This window comes from Arachis ipaensis, chromosome B07 (genome assembly GCF_000816755.2).
Source record: "Arachis ipaensis cultivar K30076 chromosome B07, Araip1.1, whole genome shotgun sequence".
Lineage (NCBI taxonomy): Eukaryota > Viridiplantae > Streptophyta > Magnoliopsida > Fabales > Fabaceae > Arachis > Arachis ipaensis.
In genome coordinates, this window is record NC_029791.2 from 64,832,611 (window position 1) to 64,851,464 (window position 18,854).

Sequence of the window (18,854 nt, forward strand, 5' to 3'; positions counted from 1 at the left end):
GATAATGTTACTGCTGTTGCTACTGCTGGGTCTAAGCCGCTGCTGCTGTGAATTTAGAATAAGAGGGTTTGTCGCGTTTAAATTCCGCGGTCTCGACTAATTGAGGTAGGGGATTTGTTTTAAAAATAAATGTTTTAAGTTATGAATGCCAATAAAAATAAATGAATAACTGCAAATAGTTTATGGTTGCTTTGTGTGAATAATTGTTGGAATTGAGTTGAATCATGGCAGTAGTTGGTGATTGGTTTAATGATTTAATGTATTAAATATTGACGATGTTGTGTATTTTGAAGTTATACTTGTTTCTAGTACTTGTTGATGATGATTTTGTGTATGGAATGTTGCTATGGTTGCTGGAAATTCATTTGATGAATCAGAACATGAGATATGTTGTTATAGATAAGATGCTGAAGAATGGATGCTATGATAATATGGTTACATTGCACCTATGATATGAAATTGTGATATATTAAATTAAGAGTTCTTGGGCAACTTTGGTTAGTGAAAAGAAAGTTAGAAATGTTGTTTTAGATGAATCCTAGGCTTGAATATAGGATTTGGTATGTGAGGTTGTTAGAAATACTTTGTGCAGAATTTCTGCAGAAATATGCATAATTGGCAGCAGAACGAATGACTTTTTGGGAGCAGTCCAGACCTAATTTCTAGATGAAATTATTTTTCTGTAAAACTTTAATGTGTCTTGAAAATTCTATAAAAATTTCAGAGAATTTGACCAAGTGGTTTGGAAGATATGATTTTTTGAAGTTTAGTGGTTGCTGCAGATTTTTCTGGTTTTCTGGTTCTGTAGTACCAACTTGCAGACGCTATAACTTTTAATTTAAATAGAATTTTGAGTTGATTTCAAAAGGATTTTAAAGATCTATCAGTCTATTTTTAGTGAGTACAAGTTTCATGTTCATATCTATTTTTTAGACTTAGATAAGTCACTTGGAAGGTCGGTTGTTTGCTGAAAACTCTGAACTGATTTATGAAAACAGGGCTCCACTTCCAATTGATAATTAATTAATCAAATAAAGTGATATGAACCTGAAACTTGTGGATTCTGAAAATTAGGGATGTTGACTGTAATCTCACCAAAATTTAAAAGCAACGGATTAGAATTGAACTAAAAGCTAATAGTATAGAACTCGCACAAATAATATCATTTTGAATGTGTTTTAAGCTAATCATGTTTACCTTTATTTATTTGAATCTAGTTTTACTAATGCAAGTAAAATTGTTGGATAGATTCTTAACAAACAATAATGAGTTCTATCTAGAAAAATAGAATTAAAGTGAATGCCACATTCTCAGATTCCCACAGTCCCAGGTTATTGAAGTGAATGCACATTCTTTATTCAATAAATGGTTTTCTGAAAATGGCAAGCTGGTATGCATGTACAATAGTTATTAGAAGTACCAATGCTTTGTAGTTGAGGAATTTTCAATTTGTTATCACTTCAGAGGTTATTGATAGATGAACTGTTATTATGTTGTATTGTTGCACTGAATGCACAATTGTGTTTCCTTGTTGTTTAGGTTGCAAAACTTTTTCAAAAGATTCAAGAAATGGTAAAGAAGAAAACAATCTAGTATTTGTTGGATTTTCTTGGGTATTTGCGTAGTGTGTTAGTAATCCTTAAATAAGAATATTTCAGGTTGTAAATGCATTACTAACTCAGATTGACAAGTTAATATCATCTCCAAATGTGATAATCCTAATCACATCCAACATAACTACTGCTATTGGTAAGCCTAAATCAAACTTCCATTCCTTCAATTATTAGCATTAGGCTTAACATTATATTTAATTTACTAATTTTTTTGTTCACAGAAAAATTATTATGAAGTAGAAAAAGAACTTAATTACACAAATTGTGAAGATCAAATATTAGAGAGTAAAAATCACCAATTTGTGAAGATGATGAGGAATCTATTTGCTATTGTAATATATCAATCTCTTTTCTTTATGATTAGATATGGTTATGACTTAGACTCTTATTATGTAATTTTAAAGTATTTTAGTTTATTTGACTTCTAAAAGATTCACAAATATGTATGAATCTTATAGAATACGTTAAAAATCAAATTTGATGGTAAATATTCAATTAGTTTTCTTTAGTAATTTGATTCAAATAGTTAAGGTTATTTATTGACACTAAATTAAAAAAATAGTTGGAATATTAATTTTAATGCAATATGAGAAAATTATTGTAAATAAAAAAATATATAACTACAAAAAATCGTTGTCAAAAGTCACAAAAGGAATGATTTTAAAAAACCGTTGCCAAAAAATGAAACTAATGGTAACGCTTTAAAACCGTTGTCTTAGACTACTATTAAATGGCAATGGTATTAAAATCGTTGTCAAAAAATGACACTAACGGTAACGCTTTAAAACCGTTGTCTTTGTGAATAATAAAACTACAACAGTTTAAAACCGTTGCCTATTTAGTTATGGTTTTAAACCGTTGGATCATGAAAGAGAACGGTTTAAAACCATTCTTTATCGAGTAACGGTTCGAAACCGTTGTCTATACTAATAACTTTGGCAACGATTTTTTTGTTACCGTTGCCTTAGGTAAAAAACTGTTGCCTTTGAGCATTGGCAACAGCGGCATATACCACAGGTCAAAAACCGTTGCCAAAGCGTTGCCTAAAGTTTTGGGAACGGTTTTTCAATCTACGGCAACGGTTTTTGACCGTTGCAAAAACCCTTATTTGTTGTAGTGAACCACGGTGGGCATGGAGCCGAAGTAGAGGGATAAGATGGGGCCATGGCGCTTGGAGAGACGGATGAGGGAGTGGTGAATGAGAGGGTCCAAGAGGTGGAGGTGTCCCACTAAAGGGAGGCGAGACTTTGGGCTCGGAGGATTTGGAATTTCACCGTTGGAGTAGGAGAAAGGTGCATAAAGAGTGTTATCACTAAGAAGGTGATTGCAAGTCGAAGAAACATTGTTCCTTTGGGATTTCGCCGTTGGAGTAGGGCGAATGTGTGTTATTACTGCAAAGGTGATTCAAGTTAAGGAAACATTATTCCTTTTTGCTCTCAGTTACAAGCAAGAAATCAAGTGAGTGAGTTTGAGGATTGCTCTTCTGGGTTATCCGCCAGGCCCCACAACGTTGCAAAGTCCCCACAGACGGCGCCAATGTACTGGATGCCTCCGGTACGAGTTGAGAGATGGATCGGGAACTTGCGGGTCGAAGCGGATGCTGGATTATTTGACTGGAGCAATGGGGGATGGTACCTGCAAAGACACTCCGACGCTCAAGTCAGAATGGATCTGAGAGGTATAAGGTGTGTAAAGTGAATGACATACCTGAGGGGGCCTGGGGCTCCCCTTTATATAGGTGATGGTAATTATCTTATCTTATCTTATCTGGTTAAGATAAGGGAGGTATTTGAATTTGATTGTTGGTTAGAAGCTCTAGTGGGCCGATTCCGGACCTTCTAAAAGAGTGAAGCGGTTCGGATACGGGTAACCGAGTTTGGAGACTGTTCCGGGTGTGAAAGTCGTGGGCGGATCCGTAACAATAATATTTGTGAACCAATTCTTCTAGTTTTAATTATTTTTGTTTATTATCTAGTCTTTTAAAGTTTAGAAGATACTTTTTTTTTCATTAAAAAAACTCCTTGTCTAATATGAAAAGCAGCATAAAAAAAATCATAAAAATTAATAAATTATGTAAAAAAAAATAAAAATGAAAAGCATGGAATGCGTACACCCCACTCCGAGTACTGCAGTAGCTAAGACAGTGTGCTAGCTGCTAACCTTCTGCCTCACTAAATTCCACTCTATATATATTCTAACATTTATGGATAAAAAATGTTACATCTACTAATTATTATGCAATAAACTTCTAATTGTAATCTATATGTTTATTAAAGATGCTAAAGTAATCAAAACATATGGTTCCGAAGGAAAGAAAAGAAGTAGAAAACATCATTAGCATCAGAATAATATTAATTTAGTGATGAAATATAATAGAGCTTCCGATTCTATTTGGAGATCGAGCATAGGTGTGTTGCTAGAAGCCTAGGAAAGCTCTTCTTGGAGTGTACGTAAAGCGTAATTTTTTAGTGAAAATTATAAGTATGTTTTTATTTTTACTAAAAATATATCAATATACATGTAACACCTATGCTGAAATAGAGAAAATATGTTATAGAGCTATGAATGTAAAATTGTAAATATGCACAATAATCGTTACGTTAAATGTCCAATAAATAGTTAATGGTTATGCGTACACTTCATGCATAACAGGATATTATACTAGTAAATATATGTGATTATGATCTTTATTTATGATTTTTTCATCTTGTTAAAATAAACATGAGAGATTTATATTGACATCTGAATTCATGAATAATTTACAAAACGTGTGTTCATATAAATTTTATTGTTTCGTTATTGTGTAACAAAAAACAATTATAAAAGGCATAAAGGTGAGGGGTGAGGGGTGAGGGTGAGGTGGCATAAATTCGGAGGAGAAAGCACAATGACAAAGTTAACCCCCGTAACCATGACAAGTGCCCCAACTCACTGACTCATACTAACGCCGTCTCACCAACACATCACCCCCTTCTTCTTCTACTACTTCTTCTTCTTCTTCTTCTCTCTCTCTCAGCCTCAACTTTCAGCTGCTGCTCCCGTGGCACCTGCTTTTGTTAAAGGTACGTCTTCCTTTGTATCCCTTCTTCTTTTCTATCAACACAATTTCTAAATTACTTACTTCCTTATTTCAATTAATTATTATTGCTATCAACACACACTTTGCAGCTCTTCACTCCTTCTCTTGATTCCTTTCTCTCACCACTGATTTCGGATCCCTGTTCCACTTCTCCGCACACCTCTACATATTTCTTTCCGCAGATGTGTTGCCTTTTCTTCGTTTCATTCACTTCCTTTTCTCTTTTCTTCCTGTCTTCACACTGATTTCACCAATTATTTATTTATCACAATAACATATACGCTTCTGTCTCTCTCTTTTTCTTTTTTTCCCCTTCAAGGCTCGACTCTACTGTATGTCTGTATTGAATCCTGTGTGTTTAATTCCTGTTGTGTTCTATTTAGATAGATCGCTTTCGAATTTGGGGCAAAATTATTATATGAAGAAATTATATGAAATTATATTATGCAAGACTAACTTTTCTATGAAAATGATTATATGTTGAGAATTATACGTTTGGCTGTCATATATGAGCAATAATTGCAATGAACTGCGCTATTCGCGGGTGAAATTAATGTAATATTGTGTTCAGGGATGCAGTTGGTGGTTGTGTTAGTTGTGTAAGATAAAAAAGCGGTTATTTATTTTGTTCTACTATGGGTGCTGCTTGTTGCGTTGCTTCAAGAGATAAAACTATTCAAAGTGGATCAACCAGTGATATTTTGCATCGCAATGTTCGGTGCTCCCCAACGTGGAGCTTTCGCTGGGATCATCGGGGGCGTGTGGCTGGTGAAGATACTTCTATCAATTGGTTTTCTGATGGGGTTAGCAGGAACGATGGTTCAGAGCATAAAAATGGATCAGCTTATGTATCAGAGGATGGAAGTCCATTGCAGATTCATCAAAGAAATAGATGCCAAAAATCCTTTGTATCCGAAGGAACTGCTGCACAACCCAGAAATTCTACTTCAGGTAACCTCCACTAAGTTCACTCCATGGACCTACTCAAATTGGACGCTTTAGGATTGTGTTTTGCATTCATTTCTCCATGCTATACCTTACTATATGTGATGCTGTTGCATTAAATTTCCAAACTAGGGAGTGTCTTAGACACATTTGTTTCTTGCTCAGAAGCCATCAAACCCTAAGGGAATGAAAAGGAACAGCAACTATAGTTACTTATATAAGGGTAGTCCTCTGTAAAGGCACAATGGCCTCAATCCATGTATCCCCCACCCCCAGCCCATGCAAGAATTGGCCCTACTCTTAGAAATAAGTAGCGTGTCATGATGTCTTAGTTTATTCACTGGTTAGACTATTCCCTGGAGTCCCAACTTGATATTTATTTTATAATATCTAACATAAGTGTTCATGTTCATTTGCAGATCAATCAATTTCAAGGGATGTTTCCATTGATGTGAGTGTGGATCAGGTGAGATCATAACAGTGAAGTTTACTCCCTCCCTCCCTCCCTCCTCTTCGTTTGCATAACAAAACTATCCCTTTTTTAAAATATTTTTTTTATGTAATTTTCCGAGATAACCCCTGATTATGGATCATTTTCTAGGTGAAGGGTTTGGCAGAATCATCAATAGTATCATGTCCATCTCCCACAAAACCATCATTACCGTCAACTTCATTGTCGGCATCTCCTATATCATCCCAAAGTAATATACCTCCTTCAGGTACAACTCCATTAAGGTGGCCTGGCCATTCAACAGGACACCAACTGTTTCGGCAAGTCTCTGATAGCAGAATCCCAGCATTTAAGTCACCAAGCAGCTTTTCTGTGTCTGAAGAAAGGCCATTGCATCATCCTTCATGGAGCAATGAATCAGGTATGGGCTCACATGGTGGATCTTCAGATGGTTGGTCTATACCTGGCTATTCTGAGCTTATGGGCACTCCCCACAAAGAAAGATGGTCATTTGACAGCGAGTCCTTTGGATTTAATCGTGAAAGGTTGCTCAATTCCAGTAGTCAGTTTTCAACTTCACCAGTTGATTTGCAAACATGTGGTGTTTGCTTGAGGCTTTTAACTGAGAAGTCTTCTTGGAGCACCCAAAAGATAATTGCAAATAATGACCTCTCTGTAGTTGCTGTTCTTATCTGCGGACATGTCTATCATGCTGAATGTTTGGAGAGTTTGACACCTGAAGTAAACAAGTATGATCCTGGTTGTCCAGTCTGTACTTTTGGTGAGAAACAAACTATGAAGCTGTCCGAAAAAGCTTTGAAAGCTGAAATGGATTTAAAGGCTAGAAACAAGAAATCAAGGAATCGGGTTGTGGACAGTGATATTGATGATGAGTCAATTGTGTATGATCACTTTAAAGGCAGAGGACTTAAAGGGAAAGCTCCAAGGATGGAATCTAGTTCCAGTGGGAGAAGCTCGTTTGGGAAACCATTTCTGAGGCGACACTTTTCACTTGGATCAAAGGGTTCTAGATCCATGTTAGATAACCACCCTACAAAAAAGAAGGGATTCTTTTGGGCAAAATCTAGCAAGCAGTAATTTACATCTTGGAAGTTGGAAGGTTAGTTACCACCATTTAATTTTTATTTTGTGCTGGCGCCAGTTTATAAATAGCATACTTCAAAGTTAAAATTATCTGATGCCTTATATTAACAGAGAGCAAACTGTTTTTCTGTTGTGTAGTCCGATTATTGGGCTTTCAGATTTCTTTGCATATGGTGTTTTTGCAACAGAAATTTTACTTCAACATTTCAGTACATGCGACTTGTAGACTATGCTAGAATCCTCATTAATTCTTTTGTGCTTATCAAATGTTTTCCGCCGTTTCTATGACAGGATTCAATATTGACCTTCTCAGCGACCTCAAAAGACTGATGATAGGGGCAAGATTTATTCTATGGCATCTGTATGCACTTCTGGTCTGTGATCTCAACTTGATTGAAGGCTGAAATTACTGTGAAAAGAAGAGACACAGAAGTATAAGATCAATATACAAACGTAAAAGAAATACTAGTACTTTGAGACCAAGGGTCTTTCCGTATTGTACAGGTCGATTTGTTTATTTCATGGATATAAATTCACATATATCCAACTGATATCTTCTTGTAAGTGGCTCTGCTGATTTGTAATGCATGTTTTTAGCCCCTGCTGTTGGGCAATTATTGTCTTGGCTGATTGTTAGATACCAATTATTTTGATTTTGACTAAGCTGGTTACTTTAATGAAACAACAGTTCCAGGATAGCCTTGTTTTCGTAGCACATTGAATTAATTGTTTGATTGATTCTGTAGTTCACTAGGATGGGGAAACCTTTCGGATATTCTGGTCCTTATTCATAGCATGTTGAAATTAAATCAAGTAATTAACTGATGTTACTTGTGACAAAGTGTTCCGTGCACGTTTCATCCGCTTATGCATTTCATATTTGATATTCGTCACCGTCATCATGACCCCTCGTGAATCATGAAAGGATTTCATCCATGGGTGATTTCTACCTGAGTAGTTATCCTGAGGAAAATGCTATCTCTGAAAGGGGAAGACTCGGAAATTATGTTTAAATTTAACAAAGATTCGGTGTATTCAGAAAAAAGATAGATATAATGTGTCTGGGTCTGAATCTTGGCAATATCAGGCAGTGGATAAGAATTACTCTTAAAAAATATTGGGTGTGTGAGTGAATACGATGAATGGAATCCAAGATAAAACAGAAAATAAAAAAAAGGACTTTTTTACTTCAATTTGATTTTTTGATGTAACAGTTAAGGAATACCTATTTTAGAAGTTTTTATATCTCTTAAGTTAAAAGCCGTAATTCATAAATTCACTAAAATAAAAATGAGTCAAATCATAATTGGGTCTAAAACAAACAAAATAAAATAAAATAAATACTAAGAAAGTGATGCATATTTGTTTAAATTTGACTAACGAGAGTTTTCAATGCAACTTTTAAATAGTAAGACGTTTGGCGTTCTATAATCGTTAACCATTATTTTACCCAATTCTTGATGCATCTTCTAAACAAATGATTTAGCTATATTTGCAAAATGTTTTTTTGTTCTCTTTGTTATTGCTCTTGTAATTGGACCAATTGACATATGACAGTTCTCAGTTTGTTTCACAGAGCTCGTATCATTCTCTCTCTTTGAAAAGACTCGTCCTCGAATCTGCATTCAAATTAAAAGAAGATAGGTCAGAGACATTAAAAGTAGTTGACACATTATACTCACTTGGAAGATCAATCTTCTAAGCATTTTTATTGATCCTTTCGAGAATCTAAAATGGACCATCACTCCTAGGTCTAATTTGGGTTATTTTAGTAGGAAACCTCTCCTTTCTCAAATGAACCCATACCCATTCACAGGTTCAAAGACAAGTTGTCTTTGACCTTTATTCACCCTTTGAGCTGTCAACCTATTTTTCTTTTCAATCAATTCACGTGCTTTTAAGTGCATTGCTTTAACCTTTTTTGCTTTACCTTCTCCATCAAAGCTAACAAGATCACTCAAAAGCAAAGGTAATAAGTCCAAAACAATTAAAAGATTAAAACCATACACAAGTTCAAAAGGAGAAAAACCTGTAGAAGAGTAAATTGTTCTATTATAAAAAAATTCAATAAAAGGTAAACGATCTTTCCAAGTTTTCAGATTCTTACCAACAAGAGTACATAATAAGATCTTTAATGTTCTATTTACTACTTCAGTTCGACCATCAGTATGAGGATGACAAGTAATAGAGTATGATAATTTTATGCCTAATTTATCCCATAACACTTTCTAAAAATGACTAAAAATTTTACGTCACGATAAGAAATAATAGTTTGGGAACACCATGTAAGCGCACAACCTCGCTAAAAAATAGATCAGCAATGTTTGTTGCATCATCAATTTTATGGCATGCAATGAAATGGATCATTTTACTAAACCAGTTTACCACAACAAAAATGCTATCTCTACCTTTCTTTGTTCGAGGCAAACCAAGAATAAAATCTATAAAAATATCAACCCATGGATATACAGAAACATATAAGGAAGTATACAAAGTTACAAACCATGTGGTAAAGACTTATATTTAGCTTGTTTACATGCAATACACTTAGTACAAAATTTTTCAACATCTCTACACATATGTGGCTAGTAAAAATATTCAGATAATACATCGAATGTCTTATGCACACCAAAATAACCCATCAAACTCCTATTATATGATTCCAGAACAAGTAAGTCCCTAATAGAACAAGCAGGCACACAAATTCTATTTTCACGAAACAGAAAATCTCCATATCTATAAATTTGTTAAATGCACTATGTTTACAAGAGGCATAAATAGCAGAAAGTCAGAATCAATTTCATACAAATCCTTTAAAAACTCAAATCCGAACAACTTAAAAATAAGTGTAATAATCAAGTCATGCCTCCTAGATGAAGCACCAATAACTACATTCTCTTTACTTTGTTTAAAGGCAATCACATATGAAAATGTCTTAATGAATTTCACTCATTTAGCATGTCTTTTATCAAGCTTACCTTGTCCTTTTAGGTGCTTCAAAAATTCATAATATGTGTGAATCATACATCTTTAAGTAAGAGGTAGTGTTGCCAAACCTCCAAAATTCGAACCAAAGCATATGATTCTTTGTCATAAGTTGAATATTTGCATTGAGCTAAATTCAACTTTTCACTGAAAAAGATAATGGTTCACTTTTTCTGCATCAAAATAGCACCTATACTAATCCCAGAAGCATCACATTCGATCTCAAAGATTTTATCAAAGTTAGGTAAAATAAGAATAGAGGCAGAACACAAATAATCTTTTAGGGTATGAAATGCAATTTTTTGTACCTTTTTCCATTTAAACCCAACAACTCTTTTGATAGCCTCTGTGAGAGGTGCAACAATAGTAGAAATTTTTTTTGTAAATCTCCTGTAAAATCCAGCTAAACTATGAAAATTTCTTACCTCAAAAGCATTCTTAGGCATTGCCCATTCACGAATAGCCTTCACCTTTTTCTCATCAACCTCAATTACACTCGCACTTACAAAGAGCCAAGAAATACAACTCTATCAATACAAAATATGTACTTTTTAAGATTGACATATAATTTTTCTTTTTGAAGAACTCTTCATCAACATAATTTTCAACAGAGAATGCTATCGTCACCTGCTTATCAACTTTGATCTCACCAATATCATTCAACCACTACAACATATATGGTTTAGGATGTCAAACACATGTCAAATCCAATTTCTCCACCATAAGTGTACTAGCTATGTTTGTCCAACTCCCTCCATCAATAATCAAATTACACATCTTTCCACTCACCAAACATCTAGTGTGAAAAAATTTTGATGTTGCTCTAAACTATTTTCTTTCACCTGCAAATTCAAAGCACGTCTAACAACAAGAGATTCATCATGGATTGCATAATCAACATCACCATCAAAGCAATCCCCCAAAGGTGGCACACTAGTACTGTAAAACATGGATAATTAATAAATAATTAACTCATAAATTAATATTTATTCTAGAAAATTAGAAAATTAAATTTTTTTAGTTTAATGTGATAGGACTAATTAAAACAGAAATTTTGACGTTAATTTTAAAAGAATTTGGCCTAAGATTAGACCAAACGGGCCGAACCGGACCTGTATTGGGCCCAAGGCCCAACCCAAGCTTCATTAAAACAAAAGAGCTCAGCTCTTCTTCCCTTCCCATAAGCTAGACACGCTGGGAAATATTGAAGGGTGGAGGAAGAAGAAACAAACCCTTGGTTTAATTTTCAATCCAACATAACTTTTCGCTCTGAGCTCCGATCGCCGCACCGTTCGCGGCCACGCGACCCACAAGCTCTACAAAGCCCAGTGCTTTATAAGGTGAGGAACTCTCCATCTCACTTTCAGTTTTTCCTTCCCTTAATTTTTGAAATTCTATTACTTAGAGGTTGAGATTTTGATTAATTTGATGTTCTAGGGTCAATCTAACTTGATGAACTAGAGGGATTTGGTTTATTTAAGGAACGTACGGTAAGAATCCTCAACCCATAGTAAATTTATTGAGTATATGTGATTAGGTATTGAGTTTATATGTATGGATGTCAATGATGTGTATTAGGTAATATATGTGTGTATGTGTGTGTGTGGAGCTTAATTAAGGTCTTGGAAGCTTGGAGTGGAATTTGTGTTGAAAAATCTGTTTGGGAGGCATTGAAGTCTTGAACGTTTGAGGAAAAGGTGAATTGGAAGTGTTCCGGGTTGATCGGAGAATCGGCCAAGGTATGATTTCGATTTCGTGTAGTTGAGGTAGAGGTACTTTTCTTAAACTTATTTTATTCTCAAGAATTGTTATAAATTGATATTGATGCAAATAATATATTTTTGGTGATTATGTGAGTCTTAGGGATTAATCTGAGTTGTTTTGAATAAACGGTTGATTTATTGATTGATTAAATTAGTTTCTGAATTGTGATATAATGATTATTGAGCGTTTGAATGCGTATTGATAATTGAGGTTGAATTATTGTGATTTACTGGATTAGTTGTTCGAATTCTGGGTTTTTGTTAATTTCCTTCAGTTGAGTTGGAATTGTTGAGATAATGATTTATTGGAAATGACTTGAATGATCGAGAGGTGTTTGGTTTGGTTGTTGGAACCTTTGAAGGGTGGCAAAGTCTGAATTTTAGAGGAGATGTTGCCGAAATTTTTATAAAAATCTGAGACTTTATTTGAAGCGTTATTTAAAAAAATTGATTAAGAATCATATTATTTGATTTCGATTTATTACAGAAAGAGTCATGTTTTCAATTCGATTCATAGAGAAGGAATTATATTTTGAGTTTGATTTATTAGGAAAAGTATTATGTTTTGAGTTTAATTTATTGAGAAAAAGATTTTGTTTTGAGTTTGATTTATTAAGAAAAGAGTTATGATTTGAGTTCGATTTGTTACGAAAAGGATTTTGTCTTGAGTTCAATTAAAGAATCCCATTTTTAGAAATTTTGGTGAATTTACAGTATTTGAATTTTATTGGTGAAAAAAGATGATTTTGGATCTTTAAAAAATTATTGAACTTGAGAATGAAGTAGAAAGGGAGCTTTAAGAAATTATTTCAAAATTTGAGAGTTATGCTTTTGGAAATTTCAAACGGAATTCAAGAACAGATTTTCGAAGTTAATTTGAGACTTCTGATTTGGCAAAAACGAGTGTTATGAAAGAGAAAATAATTTGAATTGTTTCTAAAAAGAGATGTGATGAGAATGATTGTGATAATGAGAAATGATGGTGATTGATTTTGATTGAGGATGAAAATGATAATAAGACTGAGTCTGATGAAGTATACCTCTCTGGATAGATGTGGTGGGGTGATTCCACTTGCTTCGGGATCTGGTGAAGTATAATTACCTACGTAGATGCAGTTGTCTGATTCCACTTGCTCCAGGTTATGGTTTGAGTCTCCTGAGGTAGATGCAGTAGTGGTTCGCCCCCACTTGTTTCTGGTTGAGAATGAAATGTGATTTAAAACTTTATTTGAGTCACAAATTTTCCTGGGTAAATGCAGTGGGTCGACTCCACTCCCGGTTGAGATCTGAGATTCTGTTGACCCTCCGTTGCAAGATGTGGTCAGACACTTATACCTTTCGTCCTTTCCGGACGTTCCTCCTTGAAGATGTAAAATTCCGGTTGGTAGATGTGGGCACGTTGGGACTGTCCAGGGTTAGCTATGGGACATGACGGGTTTGGCTGTATAACCGACATATGAGTTTATTAGCCATAGGGCAGGCATGCATCATTTGCATTTGTGTGTATTGTTTGGGTGTGCATCTTATATTTGGCTTGCCTATTTGAATAATTGTATATATATGCTAATTGAACTAATTGCTGTAATTGTTCTCTTTGTTTGTGTATTTCTTGTATTGTTTTTATTGTGTTTGAACAACTTAGAGATTCCTTACGCTGGCGATGGTGATGCTGAGGGTTCTTCCTGATGTGGTACTAGCTGTAATTGTTATCTGATTATATTTGCCTTGTACCGTTGATGCTGGTGATTGATGATGTTTTGAAATTAAATTTTGATGGTGAGTTGACTTGATTTGGGCCGGAGACCGAGTTGATTTGATTTAGGCTGAAAGCCGTAATTTGATTATAGATTGGATCGGAGGCTGAGATTTGATTTTAAGTTGGGTTGGAGGCCATGAATTAAAATTCTTATAACTAAAAATGAATTTAAAATGTTATGGGATAATTTATGCCGACGGTTGAATAAATTTATAAGGCAAACAATAATCATTGTAGTTGAAATCAATTCTTTATTTTATAAGTATCCTCTTATGACAATTCTTAAAAATCTCTTTCTGAGAACCCTGTAAAGGACGATATTCTCACCCCCTATAGATTTTCTATTTCAGGACGGACGAAGAGTTTTAAAGGAGTTCCTCCTACGAATTTGGATGTGTTGTTTAGCATTGTATATATATTATAGATTTTTCTCGTCTTTATCATTATATTCTTGCAAGAGGGATAGGAACATGATTTGTGATGATATGTATGTATATATAATTGTAAGTTACTTGTATAAGAAGTCTGGTACATTTATATATATGTGAAGATTGTGATTGAATTTGGTTATATATGCTGTTTGATTTTAAAAAAAAAATTTCTGATTTTTCAAAAAAAAAAAAAAAACAGTGATACGGTTTCGAGTCAAAGACTCCTATTTCATTATTAAGTATATGTATAGTAATATTTCTCACTATCAGAGTGGCGCAGCCAGAAGCGTAACCTTCTGATAGTAAGGGTATTACATACGCATGACTTGCATTTCGCCCAACTTACGTGTATGCATGCCTCATGCGTACGCATGAGTGACAACATGTGATTTACTTAAGTAAACAGGTGGGTTGCGATTTCAGGCCAATTTTAGTCCCAATCCAACTCATTTCTGAAGTATTTGAGGGCAAGACCAAGGGAAAATCATGGAGGTAGTCATAGAATAGTTGAGGACCGTGTTTTAGGATAGAATTTAGGATAGTTTTAGGTTAAATTCTTAGATGTAGATTTTAATTCTTGTTCCTGTGTAGTTCTCTTTACATTTTCTTGTTCTATTGTCTCAATTTGCCTAGTTTTTTCTGTTAGTTTCTTTATTTTGTCTATTTTAATTTATGAATAATTGTTAAATTTCAATTCTCTTTAATGCAATTTGAGAATTTTCATGTTTAATGTTGCTTATTTGATTGGTTATTGTTGACTTCTTATTTTGGTAGTTGTAGCCTTTATAATTCTTGTAATTTGTCATATTTTATTTTTGTGCACCCTAAGTGTTTGATGAAATGCTCATCTTAGTTTTAGAATAGATTTTTGTATTCTTGACTTGGGTCGGTAACTTGGGTGACCTTGAGTTACTAATGTCCAAGTTGATTGATAATTTGGAGATCTTAATTAGTCTTATTTCCATTGACACTAATCTTTTACTAATTCAATTAGTAAGTTGGTTATAACTTATGGATTAGGATTAATTAAACCCGGTTAACTTTTCTCCGATGTTTGAGATGACAAATTGAGTTTGTTCTTTATAATTATTATGTTGTGATTAGTAACAAGGAAAGCGATCCTTAACCATCAGCCTTTGCCAAGAATTTTTTTACAATTGAATTTTCTTTCCATTACTTTAATTGCTTTTAGTTTAATTCCTTGCATACTCATTTAATTTCTTGCTTTTTACATTTCGTGTTTATTGCTATCAAACCTCGATTATCCTCACAGCCAATAATTGAGCACTTGATTGCAATTTCTAAGGAAAACGATCCGAGATTCTACTCCCAATTATTTTGGTTTGTATTGTGACAATCTTTTAAACTTTGATTATTAGGGTCATTTGTTAGTTTGGAACTATACTTGCAACGTAATTCTTTTGTGAAAATTCTAAACTGACATCTAACTAGCCCGCATCAGTATTTTTGGACAATGTCTGTGTCACATCCTGCCTCCATTCTTCTAATTCATTCATGCGATTAATTAAGTGTTGAATAACCCTTTGCATCGTTTCCATGTCAACTAGAGTTTCTTCTAAATGGGTCGTCATAACAAAAATGTGATAAAAAGACCTCATAATCATTTGTTCACGTGTTTCACTCAAGGATGGACACTCGTGTTTACTCTCAAAATTTGTTTTTACCCTCAATTGAACTCACCACTCTTACTTTTTACCACTTTTTAATCTCTTTGGCGGTTGCACTTTAGAAATCAAATAAAAATAAGAAAAGTAAAAAAATTTGACGCAACCATAAGAGAATAAAAGACTGAAATAAAAGACAAAAGACACAAAATACAAAGAAATAAAAAAATAAAAATAAATAAATAAATAACTTTTTTTTGTTATGTTTGATTTTTTCTTTTTGTCTTATTTTTTTTGCTTTTTGATTTACTGAATTGTTTTTTTTTTTTTTTCAATAAAACCTAATGTTATGGAAAACAATAAGAAAACCATGAAATTAAACAGGAAGGAAATAATAAACAATAAAAATAGACAATAACAAGAAGGAAAGAAAGAGACGAAAGAAGACACGAGTAATCGACGACGCAGGGTGAGTTTTTTTCTTTTAATATTCAAGAACACAAAGATGTAAATAAATGTATTTTTTGAATAAATAATTTAACTATATTTATAAAAAAATTTATTCTTTTAATTATTATTTTTGTAATTAGACTAATTCACATATAATAATTTTCAATTTGTCTCACAAAACTAGTATCAATATTTATGAGTTTGTGACGTAATATTTAGAATTGGAAATCAATTCGTGGAAAAAAATGTTTTCATGTTTTCATACACTTTGATACATATAAACATTAGGGGTGTAAACAAAAGGCAGATAATTCATCCAAGGTAACAGGGGTGTTTATAGGTTGCGTGAAATTGGATTTGTTTTTAATTCAGATTCGACGCTAAATATATATAGAGTTTATTTGTTAGACTCTAATCTGACTCGATGAAATCTAAATATTTTTGAATCAGGACTATATTAGATCTAAAACGGATAAAAACTGGATCTTTAAAACTTTAATAATAATTTATAAAAAAAAAAATTTATTATCGAAAAGTTGATATTTATATTTGAATTTAAATTTGTCTATAAATTTTAATTTGATACTTTTTTTTATCTATTTTCTAATTCAACAAGTGTGATTAAAAATAAAATAATAAACTTATAATTAATATAACATAATATTAAAATTAATTTAAAATACATATATCTTTTTTAGTTTTCTTAAGATGTACATAGACCAGATAAAGTCGAGTTCGCCTCTTGATCCGAACTCGGTCTAAAATAATGACCGAATTTAATTTTGAGATTTTTATCCAACTCTAAATCCAATAAAATCACACCAAATTAATTCTCCAAATGTTTAGAGTCGGACGAATCTTTAGGTTCGGAACATAAACACCCCTACAAGGTAATTAGCGTGGAGGGAATAAGAGGGTGAATTTTTCCTTTTTCACGTGATGACCACCGCATTAACTTCTTACCATATTTTTTCCCTAAAATTAAAAGCTATTGTAAGATGAGAATAAATTTTGCCCCGGAGGTGAGAATGTCGTATAGCATAAGGGATAGCAGTAAAAGCAAATGGATCGACATGTGTCTCGGTTTCCACTAACGTGGCATGAGGATCGTAATGTGGTAGCCACGTATATTCGGGACAAGTTACATGCATATCTTCTATTCTTCTCCACCGCCATTGGCTTCTTTGCTCAAGTTATTATAAAGGAATCGATGTTTGCTACCAGGTCTTAAAGTGCCATAGTAAATTAACCTGCTACGTACTCTTATCATCACTCAATTGGAAGTTGAAGTGCGGAAACAATGGCGGAAGCCCAACTACGTGACCAACATGGCAACCCCATCCAACTCACTGATGAACAGGGTAATCCTGTTAAACTAACCGACGAGCATGGCCAACCCATCCACCTTACCGGTGTTGCTGCACCCGCCTCTGCCACCACCAGTTTTGGGAGTATACCCACTACTACCGCAGGTTTTGGCGGTACACCCACCACTACTACCGGTTTTGAAAGTACAGCCACTACTGGACATGCCTCTGGAGGTGGAGGGATCGCCGGACTTGGAACCTTAGGTGGCGGTCCATACGGTGGTGGTGCAACCAGAGAGAAAGGGACAGTGGGAGATATGTTAGGGAGGGACAAGAAGGACGACGACAATTCTGGCTCCAGCTCTAGCTCTGTAAGTATTTACTGTAACAATATCTTTCTTTGTTATATGTTACTCATTTCTTCATTAATTCTAATAATTTGCATGCATGATTGCTAGTCTGAGGATGACGGACAAGGTGGGAGGAGGAAGAAGAAAGGATTAAAGGAAAAGATCAAAGAGAAAATACCCGGCGTTGGAGGAGGGATGGCCAAGGACCATTCTCCCCATCAAGGGACAACCACCTCCACCACCACCACTACCACCGCCACCAGTGCTGCTGGCCAACACCCTGGGGATCATGAGAAGAAAAGCTTCATGGACAAGATCAAGGAAAAAATGCCCGGTCATCATCATAACCACTGAACCCTCTCTTCTGTGTGTATCAGATCAAGCTCTGCATGTTCATGTCCAAATAATGTAATACATGGCTAGCTGTATAGGTTACCCTGTGTCATGGTCTAGTTATGAAAGTAGGCAATTAGTCTCGTTGTTGAAGTGTTGCAATTGGGCTTTTATCATTTGTGCAGGTGTATTATTTGTATTTTGTTTGCTGTTTACTGAATTCAATATATATAGTACCCACCTTGGATATTTGTGTATTTTGTTCGTGTTCACCAGGCCACCTTTGAATTCAACGTTCCCAAGTGCCGTTATAGCGAATCTCGATTTGAGTTTGATGGACAAAATCACAAAATGTAGAATGCATCGCAACATACATCCAGTTACATGGGGGCTGTAATGGACATCAATGATTTTAGTATAAAATAAAGGGTAAACATTCAATCCGGTTTCGGATTTCCTTCTATTTCTTCGAAGGACAAAGATGCGATTTCAAACAAAATTAATTTATTGACAAATTTATTTTAGGCCGATAAAAAATTGTTAAATTTTAGGACGATAAATAAATTTGTGATAAATAATTTTGTGAGGATTTTTTTTCTAAGGATAGGGTTTTAAATTTTTATAAATTATTACTAAATTTATTTTTAAAAATTGTTTTACAA

At 34.1% G+C, this 18,854-nt stretch overlaps 2 protein-coding genes and 1 pseudogene across 3 annotated transcripts; all 3 read left to right on the forward strand.

Moving 5' to 3' along the window:
- Nucleotides 4,469-7,890, forward strand: LOC107609110. Of its 2 annotated transcripts, none has more exons than XM_016310947.2 (5): nucleotides 4,469-4,675; nucleotides 5,264-5,643; nucleotides 6,057-6,103; nucleotides 6,239-7,208; nucleotides 7,484-7,890. In XM_016310947.2, exons 2-4 carry the CDS (start codon nucleotides 5,328-5,330, stop codon nucleotides 7,184-7,186), a joined length of 1,311 nt encoding a protein of 436 aa, XP_016166433.1. In that variant the 5' UTR covers nucleotides 4,469-4,675; nucleotides 5,264-5,327; the 3' UTR covers nucleotides 7,187-7,208; nucleotides 7,484-7,890. The 2 variants fall into 2 exon arrangements, with proteins under 2 accessions (XP_016166433.1, XP_016166434.1); XM_016310948.2 differs by having other exon boundaries at nucleotides 4,482-4,675; nucleotides 5,272-5,643.
- LOC107609923 (late embryogenesis abundant protein) lies at nucleotides 17,372-18,451 on the forward strand. The gene is made up of 2 exons (XM_016311979.1): nucleotides 17,372-17,880; nucleotides 17,968-18,451. Exons 1-2 carry the CDS (start codon nucleotides 17,503-17,505, stop codon nucleotides 18,211-18,213), a joined length of 624 nt encoding a protein of 207 aa, XP_016167465.1. The 5' UTR covers nucleotides 17,372-17,502; the 3' UTR covers nucleotides 18,214-18,451.
- Nucleotides 18,275-18,854, forward strand: part of LOC107608054 — a 3,113-nt pseudogene continuing 2,533 nt past the window's right edge.

Coding starts and splice junctions, on each gene's coding strand:
- LOC107609923 (XM_016311979.1), top strand. CDS start 17,503: ATGGCGGAAGCCCAACTACGTGACCAACATGGCAACCCCATCCAACTC. Junction 17,881..17,967: donor CTGGCTCCAGCTCTAGCTCT/GTAAGTATTTAC, acceptor CATGATTGCTAG/TCTGAGGATGACGGACAAGG.
- LOC107609110 (XM_016310947.2), top strand. CDS start 5,328: ATGGGTGCTGCTTGTTGCGTTGCTTCAAGAGATAAAACTATTCAAAGT. Junction 5,644..6,056: donor ACCCAGAAATTCTACTTCAG/GTAACCTCCACT, acceptor GTTCATTTGCAG/ATCAATCAATTTCAAGGGAT. Junction 6,104..6,238: donor TTGATGTGAGTGTGGATCAG/GTGAGATCATAA, acceptor ATCATTTTCTAG/GTGAAGGGTTTGGCAGAATC.